Source organism: Schistocerca americana, chromosome 4 (assembly GCF_021461395.2).
Source record: "Schistocerca americana isolate TAMUIC-IGC-003095 chromosome 4, iqSchAmer2.1, whole genome shotgun sequence".
NCBI lineage: Eukaryota > Metazoa > Arthropoda > Insecta > Orthoptera > Acrididae > Schistocerca > Schistocerca americana.
The window spans coordinates 724,031,255-724,054,955 of record NC_060122.1 but is presented as its reverse complement, the minus strand read 5'-3'; the positions used below and the strand labels follow the sequence as shown (position 1 = coordinate 724,054,955).

At 39.8% G+C, this 23,701-nt stretch overlaps 1 protein-coding gene across 4 annotated transcripts in view; it reads right to left on the bottom strand.

The window, feature by feature from the left end:
* The window catches only part of LOC124612731 (tubulin epsilon and delta complex protein 1-like), a 145,550-nt gene that overhangs the window by 40,295 nt on the left and 81,554 nt on the right, over positions 1–23,701 (bottom strand). For all 4 annotated transcript variants that reach the window (XR_006979567.1, XM_047141102.1, XM_047141103.1 and 1 more), the window contains one exon: positions 23,174–23,388. Coding sequence is in view for 3 of the 4 variants with exons in the window: in XM_047141102.1 (XP_046997058.1) it covers positions 23,174–23,388 (215 nt within the window). In the remaining variant the exon portion in view is untranslated. The remainder of the gene's footprint in view (positions 1–23,173; positions 23,389–23,701) is intronic.

Genomic DNA, 23,701 nt, shown 5'->3' with positions numbered 1-23,701 from the left:
AGACTTTCTGGAAGGGAGGATGCAGCATTTTATCTCGGATGGAGAGTCTTTGTCAGATGTAGAAGCAACTTCAGGTGTGCCCCAGAGAACTGTGTTGGACCCTTGCTGCTCATATTGTATATTAATGACCTTGTGAACAATTTGAAGATAATGCAGTTATCTATAATAAAGTACTATCTAAAAGAAGCTGCATAAACATTCAATCAGATCTAGACAAGATTTCTAAGTTGTGCAAAGGTTGCCGACCTCCTTTAAATGCTGAGAAATGTAAAATTGTGTGCTCTTCACAAAAAAAGTATCCTATGACTATAATATCAATGGGTTACTGCTGGAATTGCCCAAATCCTACAAATACCTGGGTATCGGACTTTGTAGGGATATGAAATAGACTTTATGGGTACTTATTCTGCGATACTATAAAACGAAGATCTATGAATTCAGTTTTGGAAATTATGAGCTGTTACAGTGCTAACTGTAAGACAACGAAGAAGGGATATGAAATGGAATGATTACATATGCTCAGTTGTGGGTAAAGCAGGTGGTAGCCTTCGGTTTATTGGTACAATCAGTCTACAAAGTAAATCACTTGCAAATCACCCGTGTGACAAGTTTCTAGAATATTGCTCAAGTGTGTAGGACTGACAAGAGATATGGAACGTATACAGAGAAGGGCAGCACGAATGGTCACAGGTGTCACAGAGATACTGACTGAACTGAACTAAAAGACACTTGAAGACAGATATAAACTATCCTGAGAAAGTCAGTATACAAAGTTTCAAGAACTGGCTTTAAATGATGACTAGGAATACATTACAATCCCCTATGTATCACTCACATAGGGATCATGAATATAAAATCAGAATAATTGCTGCACACACAGAGGCATTCAAACAATCATTCTTCCTGTGCTCCCTATGTGAATAAAATGGGAAGAATCCCTAATAAGTGGTACAATGGGATGTGCCCTCTACCATGTACCTCACAGTGGTTTGCAGAGTGTAGATGTAACAAATGAGGTGAAAGTAAAATCAATGTACACTCAAAAACACAAGTTTTGAGGTATAATTTGTTGGTATGGTGTGTAGGGAAAGAGGTGACATTCATATCAGTGCATTATTTCATTAACATTAATGTCACAGATGGACTTTACACACGAAGAGTGCTGATGTTGCATCATATAATAAGGTGGCCCTCTTCCTTAATTAAGGATGCAAATCACGCCCATGGCCACCAAAGGTTGCTCACACCTGATGTAGACTGTCATAATAAGTACACTAAATTAAGAAAGAAAACCATAATAATGGAATCAGAATCTTGGCTACACATTTAAAATAAAGATTGCTAACACAGAAAATCAAGTAACACATTTTAATTTTAAGGACTTTACAAAATAGAAAGTACATCGGTTGAAATTGTCTGCTGTAAAATACATTAGAAACCATTGCCTGTCTAGTATTTTCATGACTTACAATTCAATTAGGCACACCATGGCGAAACTATTCCACCTGGTGTGCAAGATGTATGAGGCAGGCAGAATGTAATAACCCCAATTCCAAAGAAAGCAAGTGCTGATAGTTGTGAATATTGCCCAGCTGTTGGTTTAATATATCATTGTCGCAAAAATAATAATACAAATTGTGCATAGAAGAATGGAGAAACTGGTGGAAGCCAACCTTGGGGAAGATTGTTTGGATTCTGGATAAGTGTAGTAACATGCGAGGCGATACTGACCCTATGACTTCTCTTAGAAGCTGGGGTAAGGAAAGGCAAACCTATGTTTAAAGCATTTGCATACTTGGAGAAATCTTTTGACAATGTTGACTGGAACTCTCTCTTTGAAATTCTGAAGGTAGTGGGGCTGAAATATGGGGAGTGAAAGGCTATTTACAACTTGCACCAAAATCAGACTGCAGCTACAAGAGTTGAGGGGCATGAGAGGAAGCAGTGGTTAAGAAATGAGTGAGACAGGGTTGTAGCCTATTCCTAATGTTATTCAATCTGTTCACTGAGCAAGCAATACAGGAAACCAAAGAAAAATTTGGAGAAGGTATTAAAGTTTAGAGAGACGAAACGAAAACTTCAAGGTTTGCTGATGACATTTTAATTCAGTCAGAGACAGCAAAGGACTTGGAAGAGCAGTTGAATGAAATGGACAGTATCTTGAATGGAGGATACAAGATGAACTTAAACAAAAGAAAAACTAGGGTATTGGAATGTAGTCAAACTAAATCAGGCAATTCTGATAGTATAAGATTAGGAAATGAGACACTTAAAGCAATAGTTCAGTTTTTTTATTTGGCCAGCATAATAACTGATGATGGCCGAAGTAGAGAAGATATAAAATGTAGAGTGACAATTGCAAGAAAAGCATTTCATGAAACAAAATTTGTTACCATATAATATAAATTTAAGTGCTACGAAGTCTTTTCTGAAGCTATTTGTCTGGAGTGTAGCTATGTATGGAAATGAAATACGGACAATAACAGTATAGATGAGAATAGACTAAGAATTTTAGAGATGTGATGCTACAGAAGAATGCAAAGATTAAAGGGTAGATCATGTAACTAATGAGATGGTACTGAACAGAACTGGAGAGAAAAGAAACTTGTGGAACAACTCGACTAAAAGAAGGGACCAGCTGACAGGATACATTCTGAGACATCAGGGGATCATTAATTTAATATCAGAGGAAAGTTTGGGGAGTAAGAATCATAGAGGGAGACCAAGAGATGAATACAGTAAGCAAATTCAAAAAGATGTACGTTGCAGTAGCTATTCAGGGATGAAGAGGCTTGCACAGGACAGAGTAGCATGAAGAGGTGCATAACATCAGCATTTGGACTGAAGACCACAGTTCATATGCAATACAACTTTGCCATCACTACAAGCGAAAACAATTGAGAGCTTTACTCAACCATTTTCCTCTACATACAGCAGCAAAACTTTCTAATCTTTAAACAGACCTTCACTGGAATCACTGACTCATCATCTACTTATTTTGATTCCAAATGATCAATCAATGACAATTTCCTTCAATTACCTTTCACTTAAGTTTTTATCCTTTTTTAACCAGCAGACTAAACATGATCAAATACTGACTTCATCACTTTTGTAATATTTGTAAGTTACTTTTGCCTTCTCTTTAAAGTTACTGTTTAACTTCCAGGATGTACTTTGTAAACTTTCTCAGTACAGCCGTTCGAGCCTATCAATTACGTGTGAAAGAGTGTTCACTGCAACCAGATAATCCACAATATTAAGTAGGATTGTAATTTACTTACTTCTGTACTTATTTTTACCAGAATGAAAATATTAGAAAGGCTGTCAGGGTCAAGAACTGTGCAAATGTGCCTTATATCAAACTTAACCATAGGGGGATCCAAGAGCAAAAGAGAGAAACTTTCAGTTTACATGCAGAAAAAGATTACAGGTCAAACTGTTGGTTACACCTTGGAAGCAGATTGGAAGTAAAAAAATCTATTATACAACATCATAAAGCCAAGAACAACTGAAAATTAATCTTAAATCAACAGAACTTTCCAGTGGTAAAGTGACAAATGACAAACCCAAATCTTGTGTGTTTCAGAGGTACTTTGTTACTACCAATATATCAAACTTAATGGAAATAATGTTCCTGTGGATGACGAACAAAACTATTTTTGTAGGGAAAAAGAAGATAACTTGATCTTCACTGGAAGTGGAAGAAGTAGTACATAAAAATAATTGAAAATCACAGGCCTACTCAATCAGATGAAATCAGCGTAAAAATGGTTGAAGCACTTAGAAACATCAGGCACTGGTGCTTGTACAGAACTGTCCGCCCCTGGTAGCTGAGTGGTCAGTGCGACAGAATGTCAATCCTAAGGACCCGGGTCCGATTCCCGGCTGGGTCGGAGATTTTCTCCTCTCAGGCATTGGGTGTTGTGTTGTCCTAATCATCATCATCATCATCATCATCATCATCATCATCATCATCATTTCATCCCCATTGACGCGCAAGTCACCAAAATGGCGTCCAATCTAAAGACTTGCACCCAGTTAATGGTCTACCCAATGGGAGGCCCTAGTCACACGACATTTATTTATTTATTTATTGCACAAAATTTGAAAAGAGAATTCATTATCAAGTGATTTGATGCAATAACTCACCATATCATTATTTTTACAGGTTAAGAGGAAGACTGACACCAACTACTGACATGTAACTCTGTTATACCGTGGACTCAAAACTTAAGAGTTCATCCCTCGGAAAAAAATGAGAAAAGGAAAGAGCAAAGTTTTAGGCATCAAAAATCAACCATGGACAAGCCATAAAATTCCAACCACTGCCCACTGTGAGATACACCACTACCTGCATGAGTGACGTAACGAAAGTACGCAAGAGCAGCAAACATGACTGGAGAATCACTCTTGTTAAGTAAGAGGTGCAAAAGAAGAAATTCTGTGACATAAGTGACTTTGACAAAGGGCATATTGATATGACCTGACAATGGGAAACCACAGCATTCAAATGCTACTATTGTGAGCATCTATGGAAAGTGGTTGAGGAACAGTGAAACCACAAGTGCACAACAAGGTGTTTGACATCCACATTCCCTAATGAAATGAAGAATTTGAAGGAGGCAGCAATCTGTGGAAGACCTGAAGACATAGTATAATGCTGGTGCATACACAAGTGCTTCGGAGCACACCATTCAGTGTATATTGCTGAATATGGGGCTCCACAACAGATGACACCTACATGCCCTCATATTGACCCAGTGAAACCCTCAAAAGTAACTCCAATTGGCAAGGGATCATCAAGATCAGACCATAGAACAATGGAAACATGTTGCCTGGTTGTATGAATTACATTTCTTGTTACATAAGGTCAATGGTTGTGTCTGGATAAGCAGTCACCCAGGGACATTCACCTTGGAGATGTGGAAGTAATCAAAAATACCATGAAAGCTGCGGACTACAAGAACTGGAAACCACCTGCATCTCCTCATGCTTGATATCTTCCGCAATGGTGATGGCATCTTCAGGCAGGATAACTGTCAATGTAACAAGTTCAGAATTAAGTCACAATGGTTTGAGGAGCACGATAGGGAACTTACTTTGATGCCTTGGTCACCATATTTGCTTGCCCTTAACATGATGAAACTCATCTGGGACATTATAAGACACAAGTTGCACACCCACAAACCAATCGCCCATTATTTACAAGAACTGCTTGATTTGTTGTAGACATTTAGTGCCGAGAAACCTACCACAGATTTGTCACATTCATACCACACTGCTGTACTGCATTCCAATGGTGAACCAACATACTAGTAAGCAGGTGGTCATAATGCTTTCACTCATCTACAACTACATACATACTATGTAAGCCATCATAAAGAATATGATAAGGATACCTTGTACCAGTACGGTAAGGTACCTTGTACAACACCTAATCCCTCCCTGGAAAAGTGACTAGCTAAACATTTCTGTACAAGCCTTGTTTTCTCTTATTTTTTCTTGTCTCTGTGGTCCTTATGTGAAGTGTATGCTGGTGGCAGCAGAATAGTTCTGTTCTCTGTCACAAATGCCAGTTTCTAACCTTTGTCGATAGCATTCCAAGAAACGAATGTCTTCTTCCCTCCAGGGATTCCCACTGAAGTTCAGGCTGCATTTCCAAAATACTTGCGCATTAATCGAACCTACCACTAACAAATTTATTAGTACAGCTTTGAATTGTTTCGATGTCTTCTTTAATCTGACATGGTGAGGGTACGTAACACTGTAGCAGCAGTCAAGAATGGGTTAGACAAATTTTCTGTTCATGGTCTCATACACAGATAAGTTACACTTCCCCAGAATTCCCCCAATAAATCGAAGTCAATCATTTACATTGCCTACAACCAACTTTACGTTCTGGTTCCGTATCACATCTGTTTGTAACATTATGCTTATGTATTTAATTGATGTGACTGTCAGGCAGCACACTGCTAATACTGTATTCGAACATTACAGGATTGTTTCTTACTCATATGGCTTACCTCACATCTTTACACATTTAGAACAAGCAGGATTTCATCACACTGAATAGAAAGCCTGTCCAAATTATCTTGTATTTTTCTACAATCACTCAATAATGACACCTTTCTAAACACTACTGCATCTTTACCAAATAGCCGCAGATAGCAGCTCACCCTGTCCATCAGACTTCATAATTCAGAGAACAAGAGCTGTCCTATAACACTTCCTGGGACACTCCTGATGTATTTTAGTTTCTGTTGAACACTCACAGTACTGGACAACATACTTGATTTTATTACTTGAGAAGTCTTCAGCCACTCACACATCTGTGAACCTATACCGTATACTCGGACCTTCACTAGTAGACTGCAATGCGCCATTGTGTCAAACGCTTTCTGGACATCTACAAATATGGAATCTACCCATTGCCCTTACCCACTGTTTGCATGATATCACTTGAGGAAAGAGCAAGCTGAATTTTGCACATACAATGCTTTCTAAATCTCGGCTGATTTGGACAGAGGCTTTCCTCTGTCGAGGAAATTTATCCTATTCATACTTACAATATACTCTAGAATTCTGCATCAAACCAACAGAAAGGATATTAGTCTGTAACTTTGCAGGACCATTCCTTTAACCTTATTATTTATAGGAGATACAGTGTTTCTTCCCCCCCTCCCAGTCACTTGGGACTTTGCGCATGGCAAGAAATTCACGATAAATGAAAACTAAATAAGAAGACAATGGTAAAGAACTCTGTGAAACCAAATTAGGATACACCTGCACACAGTGGCAACTCTGTTGTTTTTAAGTAGCAGGGATGCCTATTTCTATGGGTGTGGTTGGTTGGTTGATTTGGGAGAGGGGATCAAACAGAAAGATCATTGGTCCCATTGCATAAGGGAAGGAAGTCGGCTATCCCCTTTCAAAGGAATCATTCTGGTATTTGTCTGAAGCGATTTAGGGAAATCACAGAAAGCATACATCAGGATGGTCAGATATGAGTTTGAACCATCATTGTCCTGAATGCAAGTCCAGTGTGCTAGCCACTGCGTCACCTTGCTCAGTCTCTGTGGGTGTTGTCTGTACACTAACCTCTATGAGCGATTTTTAAACACTAAATACTTCAGTTTACTCTTTGCCGTCTTCTGTTGCACCACCGGACTTGTCTACAAGTGACTGGTTAGAAACATTTGACCTGTTTAGCAATTTTACATAGTACCAGAATTTTCCAGTATTCTCTAAAAGATCTTTTGCTAATATAAGGCATTGGAAGTAGTTGTATTCTTCACATATCGATCTTTTTACAGACACAGAAATTCTACAACTTTTGCTTATTTCTGTGTTCTTTTTTGAATCAAGAGTGCAATAATCTCTTGTTTTCTTAACATTTTCCGAATGTTGTCATTACACTATGGTGGGTTTTTTCGAGTCTTAATTCATTTACTCAGAACATACTTTTCTAGAGTGTGATTTACAGTCAGCACCAGCAATGGAGAGTGAAGCTTTGACAATACCAGCCACTCGTACTGACAAAACATCAGAAAAAGTATCCAACACACTGCGGTCAAAGTACCGAAGACAGAAGCCAACAGGCATACAAGAGCCCATGAAAGCCTCAACAATTTTGTTGTTTAAATGTTTCCTTTAATACCTCTGTGGGCACCACCACTGCCACCTATATTGCTATCATTTACTCACCTATTCAACTGCTAATCTGATCTTCCTAGCATAAAAACTCCCCTAGCTTTCTTGATGGCTTTAATAACTTTAGCAACCATTGCAGCTAAGATGACTTCACGGTCACTAAACTCTTTCTCTATTCTGACTTCCATTGTGTGTGCATTTTGAACTAGTTACTCACAACACTTTTCAAAGAAAGTGTTCAGAACTACTTCTCGAGACTGACTTTTCGAAACACATGTGATGAATCCATGGACATTCCAGTCAATTCTATGAATTTTAAAGTCATCTTTGACTAATACTGGATGAGAAGTACTTCACTATTACTGAAAGCAAACTTTCTTGAATGATTCTGCAACTCTTTTAGTGGAATTGGGTGGCTACTAAAACATCCAATGATTAATTGGATTTCACATAGACAGATTACTCATGTATAGATAACTTCACAGTCTCAATTTTGATCTTGAGAGATACAATGTCTGTGGTGTGGGTTGGCAGTAACACATGCTGCACTACCAATCCGCAGATGGCTTGTAGACACGCCCTCTGCTGCAAGTGTGAGTAGAACTGCCACCAAGCCAGCTTAAGAAGATGCCACGTCGACGCCAGCCAGTTTAATCGTGGAGTTCACTCAAGAGCCTTTGCAGCATTACTAGTTCTCCTCTTTTGGATGGAATACCAATTGGACTTGCAGGACAAAGTTAATTAAATGATGTTATAAATGTATTACACACACTTCTCATTTTTTTGCTCTTTGCGTCAGCACACACCTACTTCTTGGCATCCACCCTGAACCCCCCCCCCCTCCCCCTCCTCCCACCTTCCTCCTATAATATCAAACTTGTGTTGTCATACAATGGAGAATACAGGATGGAATAATGAAAAGGATAGAAGATTGCTATTCACCATATAGTGGAGATGTTGAGTTCACATAGGCACAACAAAAAGACTGTCAGACAAGTAAGCTTTCGGGGGGGAGGGGGGTGGGAGGGGGGAGGAGGAGGCCTTCTTCAGGGTGGTGTTGGTAGAAGGATCCAGATTCCACAGTCTGTGACACAGTCATTAAAATGAAGAACGCTGTGTTGGGCAGCATGCTCAACAACTGGGTGGTCCAGCTGTTTCTTGGCCACAATTTGTCAGTGGCCATTCATGTGGACAGACAGCTTTTGGTTGTCATGCCCAAAGCGAATGCATAACTGTGATTGCAGGTCAGCTTATAGATCACATGACTGATTTCACAGGTAGCCCTGCCTTTGATGGGATAGGTGATGCTTGTGACCAGACTCGAGTAGATGGTTGTGGAAGGATGAATGGGACAGGTCTTGCATCTAGGTATATTAAAGGATATGAGCCATGAGGCAGCATGTTGAGAGTAAGTGCTGTGTAGTGATGTAAGAGGATACAGTGTAGATTTGGTGGGTGGCAGAATACCACTGTGGGAGGGGCGGAAAGGATAGTCGATAGAACATTCTTCATTTAAGGGCACAACGAGAGGTAGTCAAAATCCCAACGGAGAATGTGATTCAGTTGCTCCAGTCATGGGTAGTACTAAGTCATGAGGGAATGCTCATCTGTGGCCAGAGGGTGGGACTTTGCAAGATGGGGGTGACTGGAGAGATGGGCCACAGGAGATCAATTTCCATACAAGATAGCGAGGCTAATTATGGTCTGTGAAGGGTTCAGTGAGGCCCTCAGTATATTTCCAGAGGACTGCTCATCACTACAAACGTGGCAGCCATGGGTGGCTAGGCTGTATGGAAGGGACTTCTTTGTACGGAACGGATGGGAGCTGTCTGAGTGAAGGTATTGCTGGTGGTTGGTAGGTTTGATATGGATGGAGGTACTGATGCAGCCATCTTTGCGGTGGACATCATCATCAAGGAAGGTTCTTGTTTGGTAGATGAGGACCAGGTGAAGCTAATGGGGGAGGAAGTGTTGAGATTCTGGAGAAATGTGGATAGGGTGTCATCACTGAATCCACACCATGACAATGTCATCAATGAATCTGAACCAGGCAAGGAGTTTGGGATTCTGGTTGGATAGAAAGGATTTCTCTAAATGGTCCGTGAATAGGTCAGCATAGGATAGTGCCATGTGAGGGCCTATTGCATACCCCGGATTTGTTTGTAGGTGATGCCTTCAAAGGAGAAATAATTGTGGGTGAGGAAGGAGGTTGCAGGTTTGGAAAGGTTAAGAAAGGTAGTGTTATTAGCAGCAAGACAATGGGTATTAGGGACGTAATTTTAAGGGGATTAAGAGGATGTGACATCAACAGTGATGAGCAGGGCACTGTATGGTAAAAAAAAAAAGCTTCAAATGGCTTGAAGCACTATGGGACTTCACATCTGAGGTCATCAGTCCCCTAGACTTAGAACTACTTAAAGCTAACCAACCTAAGGACATCACACACTGCCATGCCTGAGGCAGGATTTGAACCTGCGACCATAGCGGCGGCACGGTTCCGGACTGAAGCTCCTAGAACTGCTCGGCCACAGCGGCTGGCACACCGTGTATTAAAAGAACAGGAACTGTCAGTCATTGTCCTTCACTCACTTGCCCCCTACCCTGTTGACAAGTCACCAATGCACCCACAGTGTTTTTACTTCTTTCCTTCTCCAATGGCCTCCCTGCCCCTCTCTATACCCAACCTCCTGACTACACCCAGCTGCCCTGCCCTACCCTCTCTTGACCTCATCCTTGTATGCTCCCAAAAGCAGCACTTTATTCACCCCCACCCCCAACCCTGCTATGCCTCCCCCTCTCCGCCCCAACCTCCTCCTTACCCCTACCACCCAGACTGCTTCTCCCAACATGATCAGCTGCAAGCAGTCTGTGTGTGTGTGTGTGTGTGTGTGTGTGTGTGTGTGTGTGTGTGTGTGTGTGTGTGTGTGTGTGTGTTGTCTACTTTGGAAAGAGGTCTTTTTATCCAAAAGTGTACTTGTTTGACAGTCTTTTTGTTGTGACTATTTGTGATTCAACATCTCCGCTATATAGCAAGTAACAATCTATCCTTTCTATAACACTGTCAAACTCGTCTTTTCGATACAGATACCAGGAATCATTAAATATTTCGATGCTTTTTACTTCAGATTTCATCCTGCTCTCGGATCAGAGTATAATTTGAGTATGACATCTTACCCCAAGAATTCTGCTAGCTCAGTAGTTGCTTCCTCTGTGTAGTGCACCCCTGATCTATCAAGGAAATCCACAAAACTACCATCCAATGTCCTTAACATTGATTTGTTGTTGGATCTTAGAACATATTCTGAGCTCAAATGTAATGAGGTACCTCAAACAAAACAAGCTCCAACATGCCAACCAACATGCATTATGAAAACATCCGTCATGTGAAACCAAACTCGCACTTTTCTCACATGACACACTGAAAGCTTTGGATGCAGACAGTCAGGTAGATGCATTATTTCTTGATTTGCAAAAAGCGTTTGACTCAGTACCAAATTTATGATTAATGTCAAAAGTATGATCATGTGCAGTATCGAGTGAAAATTATGACTGGATTGAGAACTTTTTGATAGGGAGGACGCAACATGTGTTTTGAAACACCTTTGATGTGCAGCAATATGTACACTGCATATTTTCGTATTACGAAGGTATAAATTTGAATTCCACCAAATACCGCATGTTACTTTCCGAAGCATTGAAATCGAGATTACAATGCGCTTTTGTAAGCCACTCGTAACTCATGTCACATGATCTTGCCAGCTGATGACAGCATAGGACACGTGATGTCGTCAGCCAATAGCAAGATCACTCTTCAGTAGTGCGAAAGCACAAATACGAAAAGTTAATGGTTTAAATTAATATACATAGCATTCACATATAATATTGGTCTCTAAGATTAATAAGCTGAAAGAGAAGCTAAGCTTCCACATATAATGTTGATCTTTTCTGCGCGTGATACACTTTAAGATACATCACACAAATGTGCCAGTAAAATTTTTAATAACGATGTAAATGTCTGATCTTCTGGGGTCAAAATTCTTCTAAATGTCCGTCATCAAAGAGTTGATTTTTAAATGAGAGTCAAACGCTTTGTTATTTAAGAAATTCATCGTACATTCTCGCACATAGTTCATCTTGCGTAAAACGAAATTTGCTTTTAATGTATGTAATGCTTTTCAAACCACCACCCGCTACCCGTTAGAAATAGGTTTGTTTCAGTAGTTGCAAGAGAGTGCCAGATAACAGGCGTCATCACGCGATGACGCAGGAAGGCCATATGTTCGTATGTGTAAAACATTAAAAGATCTTACATTATGTCATAAAAAAAAGACAAAAGAGGATACTTCAAGAGCATCGGAATTTCATAAAATGCATAATTCGGCTTAAAGTGCACATTCATATGTCCAGATTCGAATGTAAATTTTTTTTTAGTACCAGTATTGTATTATCTCATGTTTGGTTCTTTATTATGGCATAATGTCATATGTGCACTTGAAACCAGCCAACAGCGTGAAATTAAACAGTTCGTTTCAAATAAACTGACTGCCTCAGCAGAAAAGATTAATAAAAGCCAAATCTCTTTAGCAAACCGACAAAGATAACTTCATTGTTCTGTGAGGCGATTAATGTTTGACTGTCAGGAAGGTGGAAATAAAATCTGAAACTAATAACATATTTTAACCTTCCGTAATTATGCGAACGTATTTTAATTCATTTGATATCTCCCGGTCACAAAAATCCGCTTTATCATTTAACGTGAGAGCAATAAACGAAGAGGAAATAACAAAAATACTGAACGTAAACACAGGTCACGTGGAGACGACTAATCTCCCCACCACAACTCCAACTGCTCTGCGCATCAGGCCCAGATTTACTACCTGTGTATTTCCGAACCAGGGCAATATTAGGTAGTGGCGTCCAGCCACATTTTTGTAACCAGAAGCGGGGAAAGTACTACTAATGCGCGACTCAACTATGCATGCACAAGAGCCCACCCGCAACTGCTCAAAGGAATTTCATTTAAACAGTTGTCACGTCACGCTCTTCGGGGGCAATTTGTTGTTATGAAGCATTGCATAGTCTTCCAAAAGCCTTTGACACATTTTGCTGTTGGCAGACATTTGTATGAGCACTGTGTTTTGTTGTTGTGTACGGCGCATTTCCTTTGCAACTTACGTCTTTTTTACGTTTTTTTTTTTCTCTTGTTCATGTTTCATTGTTGCAGTGTTATTCTGCAGTAGCGGGGTACAGTAATATCCTTTGTTGGAGTATTGGTTCTTACCACTCAAAACCACAAAAATTTAACTGAAAACTAAAACAATGAAAATTCCCGAAATTGTAAACAATTCCCGGGTTTTTCCCGGATCTCCCAGGTCGTATATTGGTGTTCTGTGTCGTATACACCCTGACTGACCAAGTTTCATGCACTGGCTTTAAATGACAACAGTAGGAACATGCTACAACCCCCTACGTACCACTCACATAGAGATCATGAGAACAAGATTAGAATAATTACGGCATGCACAGAGGCATTCAAGCAATCATTCCTCCTGCGCTCCATACTTTAATGGAATGAGAAGAAATCCTAATAACTGGTACAATGGGACATTCACTCTGCCATGCACTTCATGGTGGTTTGTAAAGTATAGATGTAGAGTCTCTTACAATTCTCAATCCCTTAACACAGGCCCAGAAATCTGCAGCCAAGAACGCTACAGAATCAATGCAGCCTCAGTTGAGAACTTCAGTTTGCTCCATGCCAAAGGACTCCAATCAATTCTGGGTATGACACTGCAAATTGTAAGCTTTGCTTGGATCTCATGAGCAAGGCCAGTAGTCTTCACCATTTCCACAGTTGCTGTAGGAACTGAGGATGGCCTTGGAGCCCAAGTGACAGGTGTCACCGGTGCCATCATAAGCATTACTTGCAGATGACTGTACTCTGCACTCTCAATAGCTGCACCCTGCACTCTTGATAGCTGCAGGTAGGGCCTTCTCCATATCTTGGTTAAGGTGCCTGCCAGATATACTGAGTGCACCTTGGACTTCTTTCCAAGCTTGGGCATTATTTCCCTAAGGTGATCCATAATGCATCTTACATTGGAGTTCCAGAAAACTAGCCCTTTCTCCCATGTGCCTGATCAAATCTTGTTGAAGGACCAGCCACTTGTCCACTCATAAGATGAATGGACTAAGCCAGACATCCAGTCTCCACATTCACCCTCGCTTTGAGTGATTGGCACAGGTTGTAACCTGTTACTCACCCTGTGATAAGCATCGTCCTCCAGCATTGAGTACACTCGAATGTGCTTTGGCAGCGAAAGTGATGGGTAAAACAAGTGACATTAGATGTTCCCCACGCGACAGTCAGTTTCTCTGCCACCCCTACAGGCAACATCCTGCGGACAACAGATCGTGACTAACTGCACCTTCAGCTGTTTGCAAACTGTGGCTATAGTCAAGACAGTGTAAGCAGATCTCTGACAGCTTGTAACGCTGTTGCCAGCTTTCAATTGAGAAGCGCTAACCAAGCAAACACCAGGATGTTTCAAAACAAAGAGTGGAGCTGAATAAGTAAGTTTTCTTTTGCCATTCCTCTCATCATTTTATTGGACGAAGTTTTAAAAACAATTAAAAAAAAAGGAGACAACAAGTAATGCCCTCGTGTTTGCCAATGTTTAACAATTCAGGGTGAGACAGAAGTGAAGGTACAAATCAAACGAGACCTTTTGACACCAAGGATTCATAAAAATGGGTCTTGAAATCACCAAAACCAAGACAGTTCATTTGGTGTTCAGTAAGAACTCAACAATAACCCAGTTAATAATTTAAGATGAGGCTAAAGATACAGTGGGCAAATTCCAGTACCTGAATATTGCTTATTGCTGTTTCTTCAAACAACACCATGCCTCAGGGGAGGAAATCCAAAGTGCACTCTTTGTGCACACCGAGAGGAGTCCTTCCAAATATGGAATGAGTGCTTCTGGATACCATGAAGGGCACAGGTGTGCAACCAGCTTCAGATGGGGCCCATGTTGGTACTAACGTGTATCACTTTGGATCAGAAGAGATCCTCTCTGATTTCGGGTGGCTAGTTGAAGTCATAAAGACTGCCAGTCTTGCTTGAGAGATGAAAGCACAGCTCACCATCTGTAGCATCATCAACAGGACCGATTTGGGACCTTTGGTACAGTGCCAAGTGGATGGTCTGAACCAGAGGCTCAGATGCTTCTGTGACTGTGTAGGCTGCAGATTCCTGGACTTGCACCATAGGGTGTTGTGGTTTCAGGTACTGCTTAATAGGTCAGGTGACCACTACGTGCAGGAGGCAGCTACATTGGTAGCGGGAGCTGTGTGGAAAGGCCTGGGCAGTTTTTTGGGTTAGAGGGTCTAGGGAAAGTGCAGAAAGTGCTTCAGTTTCAAAAGGTACATGACAAAAACAGGAAGAGGATAGACATAGCAACAATCAACATCGCAGATGTAAATTGTCATAGCTGTGTTGGGAAAAAAAATCAGTGCTTCAAGTGCTAACAGAAATCACTGATGTTCAAATCGTTCTAGATACTGAAAGGTGGCTAAATCCAGAGATAAGTCCAGCTGAAATTTTTACAAAGGACTAAACGATGTTTATAAAAAGACAGATTAAATACAGTTGGCAGCAGCATCTTTGTTACTATTAAAAGTAGTTTATCTTGTAGCGCAATTGAAGTAGGTAGTTCCTGTAGGTTAGTATGGTTAGAGGTTATACGTGCAACCGGAATAAATTAATAATTGGTTCCTTTTACCAACTCCCCCAACTCAGATGATTCAGTTGCTGAACAGCACAAAGAAAACTTGAGTCTCATCACAAACAGGTAACCCACTCATACAGTTATAATTGGTGGTGACTTCAATCTGCCCTCAATATGCTGGAGAAAATACACATTCAAAACAGTTGGCAGGTGTAAAACGTTACCAGAAATTTTACTAAATGCTTTCCCCAAAATGATTTTTGAGCAATTAGTTCAGGGGCTCACTTGAAGTGTGAATGGCCATGAAGACATGCTTGACCTCTTAGCAACAAAAAATCCCGAGCAAATAGGTAGCATTATGAGGGATACAAGTATTAGTGACCACAAGTTTGTTGTAGCAAGACTGAATACTGTAACATCAAAATCCACTGAAAGTAAATGCAAATATATTTATTTAAACAAGTGGATAAAAATTCTGCCTGATATCTTCCTAAGAGACAGTCTCCACTCCTAACTACATAAGTGTAGACCAGATGCCGCTTGAGATCAAAGGAACAGTGTCTGGGGCAATTCAGAGTTTTACACCAAATAAATTAATAAAAGATGGTACTGATCTCCCAAGGTAGACAGAATAGGTCAGAACACTGTTGCAGAAGCAACAAAAAAGCATACCTAATTTCGAAGAACACAAAATCTCCAGGATTGGCGATGTCTTACTGAAGCTCGAAACTTAGTGCGGACTTCAATGCGAGATGCTTCTAATAGCTTCCACAGTGAAACTCTGCCTTGAAGTATGACAGAATATCCAAATAAATTCTCAAAAACAGCTGCCAACATGAGTAACATACAAGTAGATATCCTTGGTGCAGTGACACAGCTTGAATCACTTAATAATAGCAAGGCCTCCAGTTGAGATTGTACACCAGTCAGGTTCCTTTGAGTATGCTGATACAATAGCCCCATACTTAGCCATCATATACAAAACCTTCTTCAACGAAAGATCTGTATCAAGAGACTAGAAAGTTGCACAGGTCACACCAATATTCAAGAAGGGAAATAGGAGTAATACCCTGAACTAAAGACCGATATCCCTAACATTAATTTTTCAGTAGGATTTTGGAATGTATACTGTGTTTGAACAATGTGAATTACATCAAAGGTTACAATTTATTGACACGCATTCAACACGAATTCAGAAAATATAATTCTTGTGAAACAAAAGTAGCTCTTTATTCACGTAAATTAATGAGTGCTATCGATGGGGAAACTCAAATTTATTCCGTATTTCTAGATTTCCTTAAGGCTTTAGGCACTGTTCCTAATCAAACTGCACGCCTATGGGTAGAGGTCTGCGCGGATAAGAAAAATGCAATCCGCATTCGCACCGCATCCGCAAGGTCCTAATCCGCAACCGCATCTGCAGCAATTAATCCGCATATATTTAAGTTTTGAATGAGTAATTAATAGTAATAGACAGTAGTACTTAGAATTATGGTATGTAATGACATAGTTATTGCTAGGGTGCCATTTCTGCAACAACTTAACTACTTTTGACTTCTTCAATCACAGGAAATGCTCTATACCTACTGTACAGCACATCATTCCAAACAGGAAAGCATTGGCGCTCCGGAGCACACACAGTAGCGGCTCGGATCTCGTGAGATTGGAAACGCTATTTAAAAAAATAAAATTCAATGTAATAGTATTAAATGATGAAAATACGTGTATAGAAACAACTATATTTCACTGCTCTTGTGCCAAGGCAGCTGAAAATGACAATGGTTTTAAACTGTTACTAGCACATTGGATCATTTACCGACAGTTTTTTTGTACTCACTGCTTCGATGCGTCAAATTTTGAAGCCATTCATGTCAGCTGATGGTTATATTATAGCTTACGTGTTCAGTCCTCGTCATTTCCAGGTGAAAATATTTACAGTATTAGGCCTACACTGCAAAACGCTGGTGCACCTGTGAAAAAGTTAAACTTCCAGCAATAATTGATGATGTCTGGAAGAAATAACTCGTCTTCCGAAGAGTGACAACAAAATCGGTGGTTATAGAAATTAGGAGTCCATTTAGCTTTAGCTAAAAATACGATTTAAATCTCGAACCTCACCTTTTGGCTGATTTATCGAATTAAGACCTAGCGATAAATGAAATGTCTGTTTCATTCTCAACTTAACAAAGTTTTTCACACTTTAAAACATCCTCAAATTGGTCTAAATAACTAAGACAAATTATTAGTCGCTGGATGTCACTCTTCTCATCATTCGCGTCTCCTCGAGTCGTGTGCTCCAGCACAGTATTAAGAATGTGTGCTAAGCACGAGAGCCTCTTGTATTGGCAAAGTGCTGCCACAATATTTGGACCTCTATCCGTAACGAACACGATGTTATTCACAGCAGTGAATAAATCGAACGACCGTAGTACCTTAATTAATTCAAGTTTAATGTTTTGTTTTTTTTAAAAAAGAAATCTTACTCTCAAAATTTCTGGTGTACAACACTCGATCCTCAAGTTTCACTTCTTCATAATTAACATAATGTGCAGTCACTCCAATATAGTTTATTTTACGGTACAAATCAGTCCATAAATCAACAGTTAGTGCTCCACCTATATCTCTGAATATATTCTTCACTTCTGTGGAGACAGTTTCACGCAGACGATCGGCCGTTTCCTTCAAATTTCTGGATATTGTGGTTGGATGAGGTAGCAATTCCTTAGCACTCACTGCACCGTACTTGGCCCCCACAATCATAAGAAACTGTGTCGTCTCGAGAAACCCAGATCCACACGCAACTTCAAATGGTAAAATGTTTTTGCTGACAAGATTGATAAGTTTTTCTGTTGCGGCTGTCTTCAAATTTTCGGAACTTCAGGAACTTTCAGGTCTCTCTTGGTATTTAAACAAGTAATTATGCTACTTTGTCCAGCCTCACACGAATGTTTTAGCAAATTTAAAGTTCCATTTTTGTGTCGAGTGTAGGAATATACTTTTTTACATGCAAAACAAGCCACTATATCTTTTATCTTTTCGTTGCCATCAAATACGTATCCGAATTTTTTCCATTTTGGCGATTTCAATTTGTTTTCCTTCACTAATGTAAAATCACCTTTTTTCACCTTTCACGAAATTGTATCCATCGATATGGTGTTCATTTGAAGAAAGAACTCTCACTGATATTTGCTACAGTGCACGTTGTCTCTCGGTCACTACAAAGCGCTAACTGAAGGCAGCGGAAAATTGCAACAGGAGGCACCTGTCTGGTAGACAGTAGGCAGGTTTGCCACCCAGAGAGCACTTCACAGGCCACACAAAAGACATGGTCACGGAAACGGATTAGGCGCAAGTCTCTTGGGTACAGCTACGTCGGTCGTAGCCAGGGACTGGGGACAACAGACATCCGCTCCACCCGGGCCCTGCAAGATTCCAGGAATGTCAACAGACTCGCAGTTTTCAACTAACATTGTAACATACGTACTGGGCAGATGTCTTGCTCATTATCCGCAGATGACCCGCGGATATCCGCGCCGGTAACGATTTTATCCGCCAAGTAACAAATACTGCGGATATCCGCATCCGCGCAGACCTCTACCTATGGGGCATCATTTCAGTTGTTCGACTGGATTCACGATTTCTTGTCAGAAAGGTCACAGCATGTAGTAACCAACAGAAAATCAAGTAAAACGTGTGATATTCGGCATTCCTGAAGGAAGTGTTATAGACCCCCCTGGTGCTCCTCATGTACATAAACAAGTTAGGAGTCAATCTGAGCAGCCCTCTTAGATTGTTTGCAGGTGGTGCTATCATTTACTGTTTAGTAACACCATCAGAAGATCAAAACCGTGATATTTGTATGGTGTGAAAAGTGGCAATTGCCTCTCAATAAGGAAAAGAGCGAGGTCATCCGCATAACTTCAAAAATAAATCCATCAAATTCTGGTTACATGATAAATCACACAAATATATAGGCTGCCAGATCGAATAAACGCCTAGAAATTACAATTATGAACAACTTAAATTGGAACAGATAACACTGTGGAGAAGGTGAACCATAGACGATGTTATATTGACAGAATGCTTAGAAGATGCGACAGGTTTTCTAAAGAGATCACCTCACTACACTTTTTCATCTTCTGCTAGACTATTGTTGTGCTGTAAGGGATCCTTACCACATAGGATCAACAGACAACATTGAAAAGTTAAAAGAAGGATAGCTCGTTTTGTAATTTTATGAAATAGGGGACAGAAGGTCACAGATATGATAAGTGAGTTTGGATGGCAATCATTTTTACATTTTTTGTTGTGGCGAAATCTTTCCATGAAATTTCAATCACCAATTTTCTTCTCTGAATGTGAAAATATTTTATTGTCACCAACATACATAGGGAGAAATGACCATCATTATAAGAGGAATCAGAGCTCATACAGAATGATTGGAGTGATCATTTTTCCCAAGCACCATTGGAGTACAACAGTAGAGAAACAGTCTGAAGGTGGTTAGGCAATTAAATGTGAAATGCAGGGTAGTCATGCAGATGTAGATGTAGATTTAGAATACAAAAAGTTTCTTAGACCTTGTGGAAATGCTCCAGCACAGAACTAAGATCATCCTACCTACACTGATGTACAGACTAGAAGCACCAAAAGTTACTGGAAGAAGTAAGAACCAGTCTAGGCAATAGAAATGAAGTTCCTCCATTCTTGCCTACAGAAAAGAAAATAGTTGGAAAAAGAATGAGGGTATCTGGCTACAACTAAGATAGACTGAAGGCTGTTGTGAGGCTCTTCAACTGGAACTATTGCTGTGGTACAGGCATATACAGAGGATGGCTCCCCACAGGAACAATGAGGCTTATTTTGGTGGATATGAGGGAAGATAACACGATCAAGACGTTGTGACAGTTAGGCACTGCAGATCCTCTAGATCTCAAAAATTACAGATAAAACTAGGAGAGAAAAGAAAAGAAAGGTTGCAATAAGTTGATTTACAACACCTCATAGCTTCCTCAAGCAGAAAAATGATGCTGCTGTCTATGTTTTTACATTTCTCATTTGCAATATCCTAATTTTTGACACCAATTTGCCACAGAGTTTCAAAAACAAATTTCTTCTATAAAATAAATAAAGCAAGTACATGACAATTTGCAGACTTTTAAGCTGGACAACAATGAATTAGAAAACTCTTTTCCTTTACTAATACTATTCCCACAGTTTTCTTCAGGCACATTACTCAGCACTCTAATGAATGCTGACTAACAAAGGGCATTTAGTTGGGATGACACACGTTCTTTTACCATGTACTTTCTCTAGCAATAGGTTCTCTTTTCTTCTGCATATACAATTTCTAGTGCTTTATAAAAGGTAATCTCTTAACTACTTCGAGCTCCTTGTAAAACCTCGTAATTATAAACATAACTAGTTGTATATGGCTACTGCTATCTGCCCCATGTCTGATAAATGCTAAATATTTTTTATCATGAAAGATGACGGACGGCTGACTGACAGATCTGAGCCTGTAACAGCAGCAGACATGGTCTTGATGTGGTGGTACCAAGAGTGACTGAAAGCACCAATATTCCCCTCAGTCCCCCCCCCCCCCCCCTCCAAGGCATGCATCTTGACTGTATGGCTTGATGATGATGGTATCCTTTTGGGTAAAATAGTACCCAATTGTATCTCCGGGTGAGAACTAAGCAGGAGTACGATATCATCAGGATAAACAAAACTGGAATTCTATCAGTCAGAACACAGAATGTGAGATCCCTTAATCGGATAGGTAGGCTACATGATTTAAAAATGGAAATTGATAGGCTGAAGTTGGTGAGGAATTAGTGAAGTTTGGTGGCAGAAAGATCAGGCCTTCCGGTCAGATCAGTACAGGATTATTAACACAAAATCAAATAAGGTAATGCAGGAGTAGACTTCAAATCAATAAGAAAACAGGAATACAGGTTAGCTACTAAGAACAGCATAGTGAATGCATTATCATAATGAAGATAGACACTAAGCCAACACCAACCACAGTAGTGCAAGTTCATATGCCAACTATCTCTGCAGATAATCAAAAGACTGAAAAAATACATGAGGATGTAAATGACATTATTCAGACAGTTAAGGGAGGCGGAAATTTGTCACAGATGACAAGCATTCAGTAGTTGGAAAAGGAAAGATAGCAAGTGAATATGGACTGGGGAAAAGGACTGGAAGAGTGAGATGCCTGGTAGAATTGTGCACAGAGCATAATTTAATCATAGCTACCACTTGATGGTAGATGGCTGTGTAAGTGGAACAAACCTCGAGACACCAAAAGATTGCAGAGAGATCATTTAAAGAAATTTCTCAAAGATAGGAATTTAAGGAAATGGGTGGTATTATAAGAAGAATTTGGTAGAGCACTGAAAGATCTAATCCGAAACAAGGCCCTTTGAGTAGATGACATTCGCGCAGAACTATTTATATCCTTGGGAGAGCCAACTGTGACTGACATATTTCATCAGATGTATAAGATATACGGCACAGCTGTAATAACCACAAACTTCATAAGGAATGTAATAATTCCAATTCACAGGTGCAAATATTACTGCACCATCAATTTAATAGATCATGGCTGCAAAACAGACTGAGTCTAGAACAGAGATTGAAGCAAAGCAAAAAATTTTGAGGGTAGTAGGGATAAAATACAGTGACTGAAAGATTATTTACAGCTTTTACAGAAACCAGACTGCAGTTGTAAGTGTTGAAGGACACAAAAGGGAAACAGTAATTGAGAAGAGAATGAGACAGGGTTGTAGCTTACTCCCCATGTTATTCACTATGACGACTGAACAAGCAGTAAAGGAAACACAAGAGAAATTTGGAAAGGGGTTAAGTTTCTGAAATAAGAATATGAGGTTTGCTGACGACTTTGTAATTCTGTGATACAGGAAAGAACTCGAAAGAGCAGCTGAACAGACTTGATAATGCTTTGAAAAGAAATAATAAGATAAACACCAACGAAAGTAAAACAAGGTTATCACAAAGTGGGTGGATTAAATCATGCAATACTGAGAAACTTACTTTAGAGAATGAGACATTAAGAGTAGTACCTTAATTTTGCTATTCTGGCAACAAAATAACTGACGATGGCAGAAGTAGAGGGGATATAAAATGAAGACGGACTACAGCTAGAAAAACATTTCTTAAGGAGAGGAAATTGTTAACATCTAATACAAATTCAACTGTTACGAAGTCTGCTCTGAATGTATTTGTCTGGGGTGTAGTCTGTACAGAAGTGAAACAAGAATATTAAATAAATCAGACAGGAAGAGAATAGAAGCTTATGAAATGTGTTGATATTGAAGAATGCTGAAGATTATATGTGTATATCAAGTGACTAATGAGGATGTTCTAAATCAAATTGGGTAGAACAGAAATTTATGGCAGAAATTGACTAAATGAAAGGATTGTCTGATATGACACATCCTGGGGCATCAGAGAATCATCAGTCTGGTAGTGGAGGGAAGTGTGAGGAGAAGGAAAGGGGTTAGAAATTGTAGAGGGGGAATAAGGGATGAATACAGTAAACAGGTTTAAATGGACGTAAATCACAGTGGTTAATCAGAGGTGAAGAGGTTCGCACAGGGCAGACTAGTGTGCTGCATCAAGTTGCATCAAACCAGTCTTTGGACTGAACTGAAAACAAAACAGAAGAGAAACACAGGTCTCATCAAATGTGCAACATAAACAATCTTTTGAACATCACTCTTGAGCTGTCTATTATTTTTTTTAAAATACACAAAATTTCATACCTGTACATGTTGTGTGTTTCCGTATTCAGATACCAGTCGAGACTCCAAGACCTTCTGTTGCACAATGCTTTCGAGTACATTTGTTTTTGCTATAAGCCACGAAAATGCAATCAATAGCTCTCTGCTTCCAGATGACATATCTGAAGGGAGGCTATAAAATTCAAAATTTTCATATCCCAGAACAAGAAGACTCATCTTCACAAATTGAATATCATCTGCAACAGAGCAATAACCAAGAGAAAATATTCATTCTCAGTGTAAAATGTTTTCTTTACACACACACACACACACACACACACACACACACACACACACAAACTAACAAGGTCCTGTTAAGTGAATTTATATGTAGCTTGTTAAAATTTTTTTCTAGGTCCCTGAGACAGGAGTCCAATTACACACATATTTTGTAAGTGTAACTTTCTGAAGCCAGTAAGATTATTAAGAACACAGAGGTAGTTTCAGTGGAACAATGATGGACAAAGGTCTGACGTCTGTAGGAGTGAGAGTGCCACATGAAGGTATAAG